Raw genomic sequence first — 14617 nt, 5'->3', positions numbered from 1 at the left:
ATGTATAGCATTTGCTATATAACATAGTGCGGATATACGGATCAGATATCGGATTCCATTGAATCCAAAATAGTCGAAGATATATATCCAAAATTTTCGTATCGGATTCAGATTGCTTTTTTGACAATCTTAAATTTCGAACATCGGAATTTCGGATCGAATCCGATCCGATATCCGATAATGCACACCCCTAGTTTGGAGGTTTTGCTAGGAATTATTTTTTGACAGCCTATCAATCTATTCGAATTTTATTATATTATACAATGAGATAGTGGCCAAAATTTAGACCACAACCTGACTTTCAAGCTAATACGCGTGACATGAACTTATCAAGTTTAAACAATGGCAAAATCAAGATTTATGTTTACACGTTACTTCAGCTATACACGAATGTACGAGAGTCAAAAATCAAAATTGCATGTTGCTTCACATGAATAGCCTATCAATAGTCTGCCTTGGACTGTTGCGCAACTACAACTAGTAACCAATAAGGACGGCAATGGAGAACATGTTTTCTTCAATGTCAAGTTAGCTAAAGGATGATACTTTTTCAGCCTGCAGAAGCCCAACCATTCACCATTATCATGCAGAAAACACAATTCATAGGATGCAGCATAAAGGAAAAGAAGCAAAACGAAGCAGGCAAACAGTAAGACTTACTATACTGGTTCTGTCACCAAAGCTGTTGACTCAAGGAAAGCGATACGGTTCCTAGTCAAATTTATCTTTTCTTCCATTTCCTCCGCCTTCTCTTGAGCTGTACGAACAATTTCTTCGGGAGCTTTCTCCAGAAACTATATGTAAAAGCGTATCAAGTAGATGAATTGCAAACAAGAACCAAGCCAATTGAATTCATAAACAACAAAAAGGAGGTAGACATTAAGTTCACAACCAACCAACCAACCCATATTAGTCCTGTCTTAGGTATTGTTGGGGCAGTTCCAAGTTGTATGCAACCTCACTAGGAGACTTCAAGAGACTGTTTTCGGACATCCTATACATTTAATTTGCTAATATAAAGCAAACTATCCCGCATTCAAATAAAAGCACCATTAGAAAGACCCAGGGCAACTGAACCCTAGTGAATGTTATGAAATAGGAGTAATATATTGTGCTTATCATTTTGAACAATTCACAATTTGCTATACATTTGATTTGCTCATGTAATCATGCATTCCAACTCATCTCCTATTCCAATCTGCTATACATTTTTTGGCAATTTTTTAAGTGCTGCTTGCATAGGTATATCTATACTAGTAAGAGATTTCAAAACTTCTATAGAAGTTTGTCCTCTCTACATCTGCCAGTGGAATCCAGCAAGAGTTAGCAACAGTAACTGTGTGGAAAGGTAGTTATACCACTCATTTTTTTCATTTTGAGAAGTATAATCACAACATGGCCTGGACAAATTTTACCTCTTTATTTACCTAACTTTTGTGAATGACCTGACTAGGTGCTTGTTTGATTTAAGCCATGGAATGAACAAGAAATGGAATCAAATATAGGAATAGTAACAAAAGTTGTTACTTCTTTGGATGTTTGGGTTCCATAGTGGAAAGGTAACCATTTCCACCAAGGTATGAATGTTGTTCTTTGAGGGGAGGGGGAGATAACAAGTTGGGCAGCGGTCCATTACCACAAAGATATGGTAATGGATTAAGTAATTGATTCCGTTTCGTTTCTTGGAGCCCAAAAATGTTCTTTATGTGTGATGAGATAGATATGACAAGGGACTTACCAGCTCTGGTCTCTAAACTCATTTGCACCAACATTTCGCAATCAGCGGAGAATGCGAAAAGAACAAAATGAAAAATAAAAAAGGATGAAAGAAAGGCAGAAGGGTTTCACGATCAGCGACGGATCCCCTACCTTAGGAGAGCCAAGGCGAGCTTTAAGCCCTTTAAACTCCCCTTCCATCTTAAGAAGACGCTTCTGAAGCCGCTGCATTTCGGCAGAGATATCTACCATACCCGCAAGGGGGAGATATGCTTCCAAACCTTCACTTGCAACTAGGTGAACAGATTGGTTTGCATCTTCTGTAAAAGATAATTTTAATATGTATAAATACAGAAGTAGAGCATCTCTGTTAAGTAGAATATTTGACTGGCAACAAACCTGGAAGTGTTTCAGCAAAACGCAGGGACTGCAGGTCTAACTTTGATAGAAGAGCCAGAACTTCTTTCTCTTCCTGCTTGAAAGAGATAACATTAGCATCTCTTCTACCGTGCAACTGGAGACTGGCACTCACTACCTAAGTAGCACCGGGTCGGGTATGAAGGAGGGGGGCAGAAGACAACAGATATTATAATACAAAAAAGGGGGTACAGCAAGTAAACAGCACAACTTACATATTTTTTTGAAATTTATACAAAAATATAATTAAAGATTAATACGTTATACTTTGTCTTCTACAATTAATATTTTGTGAGTAAATCTAATATTATATAGTACTAAATTACTAATTAATAATAACAAAAAGTGAAATATAAATAAATTTGTCTCTTTTTACAAAATCAAGTAAAAACATGATGTTCAAACAGGTTTTTGTTATTTTTATTGGGCTTTTGGATTTGTCGTGTTTTATTGGGTTGATAGTAAAAGAACATAGGAAAGTCCAAACACAACATTACAAAAGCCGCTTCTCCATCTTCTCTCATCTAATAACGCCGGCAAACATTTAAAGTTCTCCAGCAAGCTTCTCCTTCTCCCATTCTTCCCTTCTCTGATATGGTTGGTAGACATTTGCACTTCTCCAGCAAGCTGCATGCCTACGGTTGAAATTCCTAGATTCCAGCCGTTTAGTAAAAGGGGACGCGTGTAAAACAGATTTTTAGTATCCAAGACGTCCCTGTGAACGACTCCAGCTATCCCCAGTTTTCATGAGATGTTCCGGGGACAGTTTTGGCTCACCCATCCCCGATACGAACAGCACTTTGGAGAAGTACCCATGCTTCATTAACAGATTTTTAGTATCCAAGAGGGCCCTGTGAACCACTCCAGCTATCCCCAGTTTTCAGGAGATGTCCCGGGGACAGTTTTGGCTCACCCGTCCTCTATACGAACAGCAAGTACCCATGCTTCATTGTTCATCACAACCCTTATAAGACAATACACAAAAGAAACAGTGTATTGCCACATCAAGCTAAAAACAAGAATAAAATAAAAGTACCCAAAGTGTCTGAATAACCAATTATGACTTCAATAGAAAGTCCTAGCAAATCCTAATTAACTTCAGTCTTGCAATTCCTCTGAAACGCAAAAAAGTGCAGTAGTTAACTAATTCTTCTTTCTTTTCATTGCAACATAGGCGAAAGACAAATTATTTAAGGTGAGGAGAAAGATAACCCATGTAATGAGAAAAAGAAAAATCATATGCAAAATAGGTGTTGCAATAAATTTTTGAAACTTGCAAGAAAATAGGGTCTTGCAATTACAAGAGAATGGAGGAAGTGTTACTTTGCCTATTATATATATATAGCTAAAGATGTATATTAACTGATGCACAGAGACAAAGCCTTAGCCCTAACATCAGCAACAAAGTGAAGAAACGTCATTAATTACATCAAACAATGATTTTGGATGACTGTTACCAATTTCAGGAGAAGAGGCAAGAAAGACAAAACAAAGACTCCAGAAACTGCATCTAAAGCATGAAACCCTTTCTTGCCCATAAACTTATACAGAAACTGCCAACACATCCTATCACAAGGCTCTCCAAGTATAACTTGGAATTACTCCTTCCGTTTTAATATATACGATGTGGAGCAATTTTAATCTTGTTGCAATATACTCCCTCCGTCCCAAAATATAGTTCCCATTTCCATTTTAGGTGTCCCAAGTTATAGTTCCCATTTCCATTTTAGGTGTCCCAAAATATAGTTCCCATTTCCATATTTAGTTCCACATTTTTCCGTAATTTGTCTAGAAAGAACGTGTCCCATCATTTCTTTGCTTCTTGAAATTTGTTTTTTCCTTTATTTATTCAACCAAAATGTTACAATTAATGCTCTTTCACCAATTATTCTCCACTCTCTCTCCTAAAATCATCTTTTCCCATACAACATTTATTTAAATATAAAAAAAATCTTTACTATCCCTCTTATATTCTACTTACATAAATTACCGTGAAAAAAGGGAAATGGGAACTATATTTTGGGACGAAGGGAGTATAAGATGTAAAACACACCAAATGCAGCATAGAGCGACCATTCAATTTTTTCCCTTCCAGTAGCTCTCCAAAGTATATCTTGAGTCATTTATCCCAGTAGTTCTTTCATTTCACTCCTCTTCTTGTTCTAAAATTTAACACTCTATCCCAGTAAAGAAAAAAGATTTGAACACTCCTAACTCAGGGTGCTAAACCTGATCAACTTGTAAACTATCAGGGATTGAGTATGGTTCATGGAACATAGTACTAATTCAGAATAGTGTTCCGATTAAAGTAAACTATACAACTCATAATAAATTGAGAGTATGGAGGACATATAAGAGTTCAGATAATCAGTTAGATACTTGTAAACAAATCGTAAGAACAATCATGAACAGGCTGGCGGATTGGAAACAAACGTATACTTACAGAGATGTAATGTAGCACATCAGCATTTGCAACTACAGTTGCAGCTATCCGTTTAACTGGCTCAACAGAGTATTCAGCTCGGGCGTTACGAATAGCTCTAGTCTGTAAAGAATAAAGATGGTCCCTGTTCTTATACTGGCAGACAGCATTGACTCACGGGATAGTAATTGAAATAATTACAAAACTCAGATTCTTAGTGCTCTCAATCCTTGATACTCACCAAAGCTTGAAAATTCTCAAATCTTTTTATCGCATTTGAATAAACTGGAAGTGAAGTTGTTGGCCATGAAGATACTATAAGAGGTGCTTTCTGGTAAGGAATTGCCTGTTACACAACATAAAACAGTAGCAGAATATTAACAAAATCAGCTTTTCTGATACAACTACGAATGCCATAATAAAAGTGCTAGTTGTCATCTAACAAAAATGTCTTAGGCAATGAAGATTAATTTATATGTTCACCAATGAATAATAAAATGGAAATCTTATCCCTATTTTGGTGTAATAATGATAGGATTTGTAATCATGTCATTGTTTATTCTACTCTCACAAGGAAAAATCAGTTAGGGAAAACAAATACATGCAAGAATTGAGCAGAGTTACTTAAGCACAAAGATCTCACTCTGTACTCAAGCAACATCCAATCTCTTACAAGATTTCAGGTGGACTATATTGCAATTGGTATTTGTTTCAGATGGAAAATATTTCTCCAAAAACAAACTAAATTAAAAGATCCATGAGTTTTAGTCTCACAGAACCTTATGGAAATGATGCAACTCACACGCATCAACTGAAGTCTGACCTCCTAATAGTCACTATTCTTCATAAAGGAAAGTATATCTCCAGATATTGTGTCCCAAGACATGCGTGCATGCATGCCAGGGGAGACAGGCATGAGGAGAAAATAAAGGAATATTCCTTAAAGAGATTCCATCATTCATCATGCATGAAAAAAGTTAAAGGCATTCCAAAAAGACCTTATTGTGGGATGGAGTCCGTAACCTTAGTAACTCACTGCTCTATTCAGGGGAAATGGAAGCAGAATTCATTCGGATCCTCTCACATGTTCAACCTTTTTTTAATGATTTCCCCACAGATCTTTCTCATTAATGGAGTAGTTTTTAATACCTCTAAGAAATCTGATTATCCACCATTAGTAATGTGGGTTGGCTTGGATTACTTAGTGTTCCGCGCCTAGGGGGCAGCATGCTTTGGGATGCAAATTATAAAGCATTCCAATTGCAAAATAAGCTTTGTAAAGATTGCAGGAAAGAAATATACTTTTGAAAGTGTCACTAATTTCCCAAGGAACACCAATATATACCATCTTCATAAAGGATAGAATATTCAGCAACCTTTCATGTGGAACCAAACTTAATATGCCAACATCATATAAATTCCTCTACTACAACATCACAAACCTACAAATCGTATAGAATACTGAATTGAAGAGCCCAATCAACCAATGAAAAAATAATTGTTAGGGTTAGATATATGTGACAGTTTGGCATAGCATCTTAAATCCATCCAACCAAAATGGACCCCTTATGGGTATTAAGACAAGCACATGAGCACCACTATTAATACTAAAGTTCACTACCTGCCAAAGAGCCTCAGTGACATATGGCATAAAAGGATGCAGAATTTTCAGTATATTCTCAAAAACATATAGAAGCACTGCTTGCGCTGCAGAAGTCACAGACTTATCTCCAGACTGGTAGAGGCGAGCTTTGCTAGCTTCAATATACCTAATAAAGGCGAGAATATGAAAAATTAAACAAAAAAATTCCGTAATATGGATAGTAAAGAAAATAAACAGTAGAAATTGATTATCTAAGGTGCAAGCAGAGAGACAATTTCATAGCAATTTGTTTGTCCATATGGAAAAAGACTCTAAGAAATGAGAATAAAATTCAGCATGTAGGACCAATCTGCCAACATAAAGCAGATGCATCTCTGCCAATTTATCACAGTAGAAAACTTGCTGAACACACAGATTTGAGGCCCAGTTGTTACAGCATTTTTGCTGACGTAGTATTAGATAAAGAAAATTATCAATAAAAAGTTAGATGTAAGAGAAAAGAGGACATACATTCATCTAGAGAATATCAATGGAGATAATTAGCGTACCAAATGACATTTACATTGTTAACAGCAACCTTAGAAAAGCCTTCACAGAATAACAAAAAGCAATGCAAGGTATACTATTTCAGTATTTTATCCCAAACACTTTTCTAAGATTATTAGTTACCCCAACAATAAATAATAGCAAGCATGTAACTGTCCTTTTGTTCCTCCTAAACTCCGAAATAGAACATGTAGTACAACTAAAACAATATATGGTGGAGAATCACATTATAGGACCTGCTTCTATTCTTACAAAAATGGATAACTAAGTTTTCGGTTGAAAAACAGAGACAACAAGCCTGGGAAAGGCTATGATACATATATCAATCCACTCTTACTTTTGCAGATAAGGCTACGTGCCTACGATGGACCACCTGGTTAATAATGTCCGGCATTTCTGAAGTTTTCAACCAGGGAGATAACAGATTAATATTATTCCTAGAACCAATGTTAGTCTCCTGAACACTTATAACAAACAGACGATTCAATTAATGACGAAAATCTTGAGACATAATCCCTGTAACGAGTAATTTCACAGAGAAGGTAGATGATATAAAACCACAACAAATCTTGCAATTGAGTGAATTCTGGCTTAATAATGATTTGGGATACAAACGTGTGAGATTTAAATTAGAGATCAGAGAGAATAAGGCGAGTTATGCAAGCATAATGATAGTAACAAGTAAATTTAAGTCTACCAAATCGAGACTCTTTGAATTGTATATACATCACACATAAATTTATTCCAAACACCCCAAATAAATTCCATAATATCATTTCATGAATTAAAGAAAATGAAAATTTTAATGTGTGTTGACCTTTACCAATAAGGAAAAAGCATTGGGAACCTTAGGCAGCAGTAGCCATGAGACTGATTCCCCCCCCCCCCTTCCCCTACAAGGTATTAAATAGATTAGTGGAAAAACAAGTCCTTTTTTTTATGATTTTGGGTGATGAGTAACGAAGAAACAAATTTAAGAAGGCATCAAAACGATATCACTTATGTAGAGAAAGTGCTAGAGCCAAGAATCACGGCCTTAAGTGCTTCCCATTTTTTATTCCAAGGTCTCCAAGACACATTTTGACCACTCATATCTTTAACTATGTAGTAGTAGTAGTAAAGATAACGCATTGAACTGAATCCAACAAAATCCCACACAGCTACATTTTTTAATATATCTTGGTGAGAATACATGGTCAAAGTTTATAAAGTTTAAATTTCAAAACATGAGATGGGAGTTTATCAACGGATGGAGGGTATAAAAGTTGAAGTGGTAATTGAGCATCAAAGACTGAAAAACTAAACGTACCAATCAGCAAAATCACCCCAGAAGAAATCATAAGTTTCTCTTGCAACGTCTCCAAAGTAAAATTTGTCATAACTTGCAGTTACTAGGTCAATCAGCCCATGAAGTTTTGAAACCTGTTAATTGAAGATGGATTCATCATAATATAACTACGTAGAGTTGACAAGTAGAAGCATAGCAGAATCGAACTCTCACCACCCAACACTCAGGCAATCGCAACTTGAGCAGTGAATCTTCTTTATCAAACTGAAAAGAAGCATAACAGGGTGGAAGCCCAATAAGTTTAGTAAAAGGTTAGTGCTCTAAATAGATAATGAGAACAAAATAACCTGTAAAAACATTAGCTCCCTATATGCAGAACCACACTTTTACATACAGATGGATGAAGAAATACGAAGTGCTAGTAAAGGATTGAGTAGGCAAGATAAACTCCTGGGTATCTATAAAAGCTGATTAGCATACTTACTAGAATACTCTGTTTCTGATCAAACGAGTTACATTTTCAATCTTCCCATAACCCTTACTTGCAAATTACAATAACCCTTACTTGCAAATTACAACTCTTTCTGGATTCATCCAGATTTCCATCTTAAAATTTCATTTGCTAGACATAATTCGAGAATTCTAGAATAAGATACTTGGCAAATTAAACATTCTTGACAAGTACTATGATTGGAAAATATGATCTTTGACAAATTGAAGGGAGAATCATAATTGGAGAAACTCAAAAAAGTAGTGGGTGTATGGATGTCAAACTGCTGTTGTTTAATTGATATGAAGAATTTAAGAAGAAAGAGGATTACATGGATGATTGCTTGGACTTACCAAGAAGTCGGATGTTCCTATTTCAATTGGGATTGAATTAGAGATTGATTTATAAATCTGAGTTAGTAATACTATCTCATCTGCTACTCAGCACCAAAAATAATCTGAAATTCATGCTACACCGGGATGCCAAGACTCAAGTCCATAAATATACTCCAAGTGGGGAAGTTGTCATCCTTCATTCATCACAATTTCCGCATCTGGTATTGTTATTTGAGCCATCGATTGATCCTCACCATAGTATACAACAGATGAAGCCTTATCTTCATTATTGTTCTCCCCAAAAAGTCAAAACCCATCTCCTTCTAAAACCATACAAAAATCTCGGCTTTGAATTTAAAATTTTTAGAAGTACCCAAATGAAAAAAACTGAATTTTGATGATGAGTTTCTCATAATTGATTATAAATCTCAGCGTTTTTGTATTTAAGATGATGATTGAGGGAGGGAAATTGGAAATTGGGGCGATTGAAAAATAAATGAATGCTTTTTAACTTGTTAGAGCAATAACTGTGCAAAGAGAGAGAAAGGGTGAAATTACTTTTGGTTTACCGATTCCATCGGACCAATCTAAGAAGATAACGCTCAAATGTGGGATTATATTGAGTTAATCAAAAGGTGGGATCGTTTTAAGAAGACCACCCGAAGGTGGGATTATTCCCATAAATTTTTCCAATGTTTAATTCTAAAAACTCCATGAGTGATTACATTGCTTCACCATGATTATTCTCATCAAATTGTCCCTTTTCTTTTTTGAAATAACGCTTAGTAAGAAGAATTGTCTATGTTAATATCATGCAAGACTTTTGATAATATTCATATTATAGTTTTCCACATATGATGTTACACCTAATGCCTTCATGGTAGTATCAATGCACATTCATTTAAATTGCAATTTCTTACTCACCATGTTGAATTCAAATAAAATAGCATACTCAAAAACATTCAAAATAATAATTCAAAACATTGAAGGGCATCAGTCAAACTTTTTGCTTTAGCATCATTACCAACAAATATGTACAATTGTGATAAAGCTAACCTTATTTTAGGAGCAAAATCCAATAGCTTTGATACCTTCAATTTTGATAATCTCATTGTGTATAGATAAAGATTTTATAGTTTCACAAACATTGTCACATAAAATATTTCACCTTTATTAAAAACATTCGATCAAATGTCTTGATACTAAAATTTGTTGAACGGTTTGCTAAAAGTAAATTAGCTTTTCGAATATCGAATGGTTGTTGAATTTTATTTGCCAATGTAAAACCATCTTAGGTGTATTCTATATGTGGAAATTCATTATCATTGTCTAGGTCATAAAATTAACGGCTTTTTCACCATATACCTCTGACAAAAAAATTTCTACACCATGTACCCTTTCGAATTTCCAAATTCACCATATACCCTCGATGTTTCTAAAAATACATCAACCTACCCTTATGACTAACGGAAGTCTAATACCGTTAGTCATTAATCCCTAATCCCCCCTCTAACCCTAATTAACTAACCTAACCTAAACCTAAACCTAACCCTAACCCCTACTCTAATACCCTAACCTTAGCCATCCACCCACCACCCCTTCCCCCCCACCACCCATGACCCACCCACCAGCCCTCCCACCACCCCACCCCTTCCCCCACCACCCCCGTAACCCCCTTCCCCAAGCACCCCCGCAGCCCCCCCCGCTAAGTTGCGCAGCCAAGCAATATCACAATACCCGCATATGGGGGTGATGGGGGCGGTGGTGAGGAGGTGGTGGTGAAAAGGTGGTGGTTGATATGAATGTGAATTAGTCGAGTTTTACGGAAATCTAAGAATCTTGAAAGAAAGACTGGATCTTTAGGGTTTTCTTTAAGTATTAAGGATAGAACAATTCGATCAAACACAAAGTAATTCACGAATTGGGTCTTGATTCACTCTCAAACACAAAGTAATTAAGTAATCAATCTTAAATCTCAAAACAAAGTAATTGATTCAAGGTTTGGAAATCACAAAGAAGTCCGAAAATTTTTGACAAAGAAAATTAAAACTTTAATCTCATCAATCTCTTAATCTCTTAATCTCTTTTTAATGGTCGAAAATCCCATATATATAGTACAAGATTTCCTAAACCTATTATGACTAGTAAATCTTAAAGATAACAACTAATAAACTTATCTATCTTTATCTTAAGGATAAAGAGAAATAATAACCTATACTTATCACACGCCTATTCCTAATATAATTAGTAAAATAAGACTCCTACTTAGACTCAATGATAAGGAATTAGACTCCTAAGTATAATAGGATTCTTTTATCACTTAAATACTTAATTAAAATAAAACTCCTAATTTACATAGAATCCTAACAGAACTAGAACTCTATATAACGACTTCTCTTTCATATCAAACTCCCCTTCTTGAAAAAAACTTATCCTCAAGTTTTGTCATAGCCAAGCAATCATCCATGCGCGAAATCCATGATCCATTAAAACAAGATCACGACTGGCAAACAATAGGAGAGTACACGAGATTGTGTGACTTGAATTACCAATATTTACCGTTAGACAACAAAAATCCGTTTGAATAGCGGCATATGGTGGTACCCAACACGTCTTTGGCGCCTTGGGCGTACCTGGGGTATCAATAGGTGTACATGGGGCAGCAACAATCAGACCTTTAGTGGTGGTAAAAACCAAAGGTGCAATTGGTAAATCTTCTTGAACGTCAAAGGATGGATCTTGGGGAGTGGGACAATTCAAAGATTCAAGCTGTAAGGTAAGTTGAGCCGAAGAAGGAACTATAGGAACCGAATCCTCCAAAGATACCTTCTCTTCTTCAAGCAATTGTGCAAAGAACAAGGCATATTCTTCCTTAGATACGTATTCTTCATTGGGGCATTGATGTATCTTTATTGTTTCTTCATGTTGTTTCTCTTGAAGTTGAACCAAATCATTCAAATCTTGAAGTGTCTCCATGAGTGTAGCCAAGTTTTCTTTTTCCTTTTGTTGCCTATCAAGTTCCTTTTTTCTTGTTTCGGTTCTTTGGACATGCCTTCGAATAGCCAATTCATTTTCATAAATGCCTCTTTCCGTCTTTGTTAGCTTAGAATAAGTCAAGAGATCTACTAAAATATCAATAGACTCTTCAAGACTAAGTTTATTAATGGCTTTAATAGTTCTATACCAATCATCCATAATTTTGTGTCAAAATAGTCCATTAAAAACTGTCCATCATACCCATGCAATTTAAAGATCGAAAATTCATGAAATATATCCAAATTCAATGAAATTTTGTCAGGATGTAGTCCTATATGTTTTTAGCACTCGACCAAAATTTCACTCAAAAACTCCAAGTATATCAACCACAACGACCACTTTATCCCAACCGTGCCAGATTCAATTGAAAACAGGCCAATGAACAAAAACCGTCCCAAAACTATACGAAACAATCTTCAATTCTCACGAAATTTTAGGACAGTAAACTAGACATGTAGTAGTCCAGTTTAGGCTTAAGAATAACCCAAAAATTCGTTTCCAACTAGGAGAACGAAAATAAACAAAACGCACCTGAAAACTGTTTGAATCTGGACGAACAAGCTGCAAGTTTTTTTGAATTTCTTTCGACCAGCTCTGATACCACTTTGATATGAATGTGAATTTACTTTAGTCGAGTTTTACGGAAATCTAAGAATCATGAAAGAAAGACTGGATCTTTAGGGTTTTCTTTAAGTATTAAGGATAGAACAATTCGATCAAACACAAAGTAATTCACGAATTGGGTCTTGATTCACTCTCAAACACAAAGTAATTAAGTAATCAATCTTAAATCTCAAACACAAAGTAATTGATTCAAGGTTTGGAAATCACAAAGAAGTCCGAAAATTTTTACAAAGAAAATTAAAACTTTAATCTCATCAATCTCTTAATCTCTTAATCTCTTTTTAATGGTCGAAAATCCCATATATATAGTACAAGATTTCCTAAACCTATTATGACTAGTAAATTTTAAAGATAACAACTAATAAACTTATCTATCTTTATCTTAAGGATAAAGAGAAATAATAACCTATACTTATCACACGCCTATTCCTAATATAATTAGTAAAATAAGACTCCTACTTAGACTCAATGATAAGGAATTAGACTCCTAAGTATAATAGGATTCTTTTATCACTTGAATACTTAATTAAAATAAAACTCCTAATTTACATAGAATCCTAACAGAACTAGAACTCTATATAACGACTTCCTTTTCATATCAAATCCTAACAGAACTAAGACACTATGTATGAATCCTAACAGAACTAGGATTCCTGGACAGTGGCTGGCTCAGTGGCTGGCACTGTCTTGCGAACTTGATGCTCCTCATACGCATCATACTCCCCCTCTTAAGAAGAACTTGCCCTCAAGTTCCATCTATGCATGGGACCAAATCACAAACATTAAGTGAAACACAACATCCCTTGCCAAGTAGCACTTGATATGTGTCGAAATTCTCATGATGCACAATTTGGAAGGGTCCTTCATCCACCGGTTCTTCCTTCCCCTTTGAGTCGGAATATAGCTTTTGGGCAGCGAGGGAAAGCCATACATGATCCCCAACACTAAATGGTGCCTTTCGACGAAGTTGAAGTAGATGGTCTTGCTTTCTAACCTTTCTCTCCTTCTTTGTCATCTCTTTTGAATCAACAGTAGAAATGAAGCACGAACTAGTTGGTGAGGAAGTACTACTCAACCCTTTTCCCTTAACTTTAGTAGCACCCGAAAGCTTTGGAGGTAATGGAGCCAAGTGAATCTTCTTGTTCCCCACTCGCACAGTATAAACATTGCTTTCACCTTCATGACTAACCTTGCGATCAAATTGCCATGGCCTACCAAGGAGTATATGTGAAGCACTCATTGGTAGTATATCACACCATAGTTCATCCGAATAGCCACCAATAGAGAAAGCAACTAGTGCTTGCCTTTTCACGCTTAAACCTGCCGTATCATTCAACCACTTAATCTTGTAAGGACATGGATGTTCCCTTGTAGGCAATTGCAACTTATCTACCATAACAGATGAAGCTATATTTGCACACGAGCCACTATCAATGATCATATCACATGTCTTATCCTTCACCCTACATCTCGTATGAAACAGATTTTCCCTTTGTTCTCGATTTGGTGAAGACTCAACATGCAACACTCTCCTAATTACTCCCAAAAAATTTATATCATCTTCAGGATATGCGTTCTCCTCTTCTTCATCTTCTAAAGGTGTCAACTCTCCTTGTTCTTCTAAGGCAGTAGCTTCATTGTATTGGATGATAGTCAAGGTGTGTCTATTGGGACACTCACTCGCAATATGTCCTCTTCCTCGGCACTTATAGCACATCCTCTTGTCTAAGTACTCTTGTTTAGGCAAAAACACCTTTGGTTTATCTCCATTCTTCTTTTCTATATTTGAATTAGAATTACTCTTGAAATTGCTCCCTTGAGAACCCTCCTCTAACCCATATTGTTGTGAACTTTGAAAAGATTTATAATTATGCTTGGGCTTCTCCTCCTTCACTTGTTTCTCATACTTTTCTGCTAGTTTGCAAGCTTCATCAAAACTGAAAAATTGAGAAGTATAGACCTTTGCAGCAATGTTCTTAGCAAGCCCTTTGATATTAGAATTTCAGTGGTGGTAAAAAGGTGGTGGTGGGGGCAGTGGAGGTAAGGGGTGGAGGAGAGATGGTTAGGGTTAGTGCCTAATGACTAACAGTAGTCTAACACCGTTAGTCAAAAGGGTAAGTGGGTGTATTTTTTGAAAAGT

The 14617-nt window shown here is 35.9% G+C and overlaps 1 protein-coding gene across 7 annotated transcripts in view; it reads right to left on the bottom strand.

Moving 5' to 3' along the window:
- Positions 1 to 238: 238 nt before the first annotated feature.
- Positions 239 to 14617, bottom strand: part of LOC104887239 (valine--tRNA ligase, chloroplastic/mitochondrial 2) — a 55254-nt gene continuing 40875 nt past the window's right edge. For 5 of the 7 annotated variants that reach the window (XM_010671833.3, XM_057392522.1, XM_057392524.1 and 2 more), the window contains 9 exons: positions 8206 to 8256; positions 8014 to 8126; positions 6177 to 6324; positions 4797 to 4901; positions 4577 to 4678; positions 2116 to 2188; positions 1870 to 2036; positions 661 to 794; positions 239 to 555 (listed from right to left, as the gene is read on the bottom strand). In XM_010671833.3, coding sequence (XP_010670135.1) covers position 555; positions 661 to 794; positions 1870 to 2036; positions 2116 to 2188; positions 4577 to 4678; positions 4797 to 4901; positions 6177 to 6324; positions 8014 to 8126; positions 8206 to 8256 — 894 coding nt within the window. In that variant the 3' untranslated portion in view covers positions 239 to 554. Of the gene's footprint in view, positions 556 to 658; positions 795 to 904; positions 995 to 1869; positions 2037 to 2115; positions 2189 to 2462; positions 3098 to 4576; positions 4679 to 4796; positions 4902 to 6176; positions 6325 to 8013; positions 8127 to 8205; positions 8257 to 14617 lie in introns of those variants that run through there. The other 2 variants (XR_008967968.1, XM_057392523.1) reach the window with 2 other exon arrangements.

The sequence above is a fragment of the Beta vulgaris genome, chromosome 2, assembly GCF_026745355.1.
Source record: "Beta vulgaris subsp. vulgaris cultivar EL10 chromosome 2, EL10.2, whole genome shotgun sequence".
Classification (NCBI taxonomy): domain Eukaryota; kingdom Viridiplantae; phylum Streptophyta; class Magnoliopsida; order Caryophyllales; family Amaranthaceae; genus Beta; species Beta vulgaris.
Note: the sequence above shows the minus strand (reverse complement) of the source record. Positions and strands in the feature narration are given on the sequence as shown.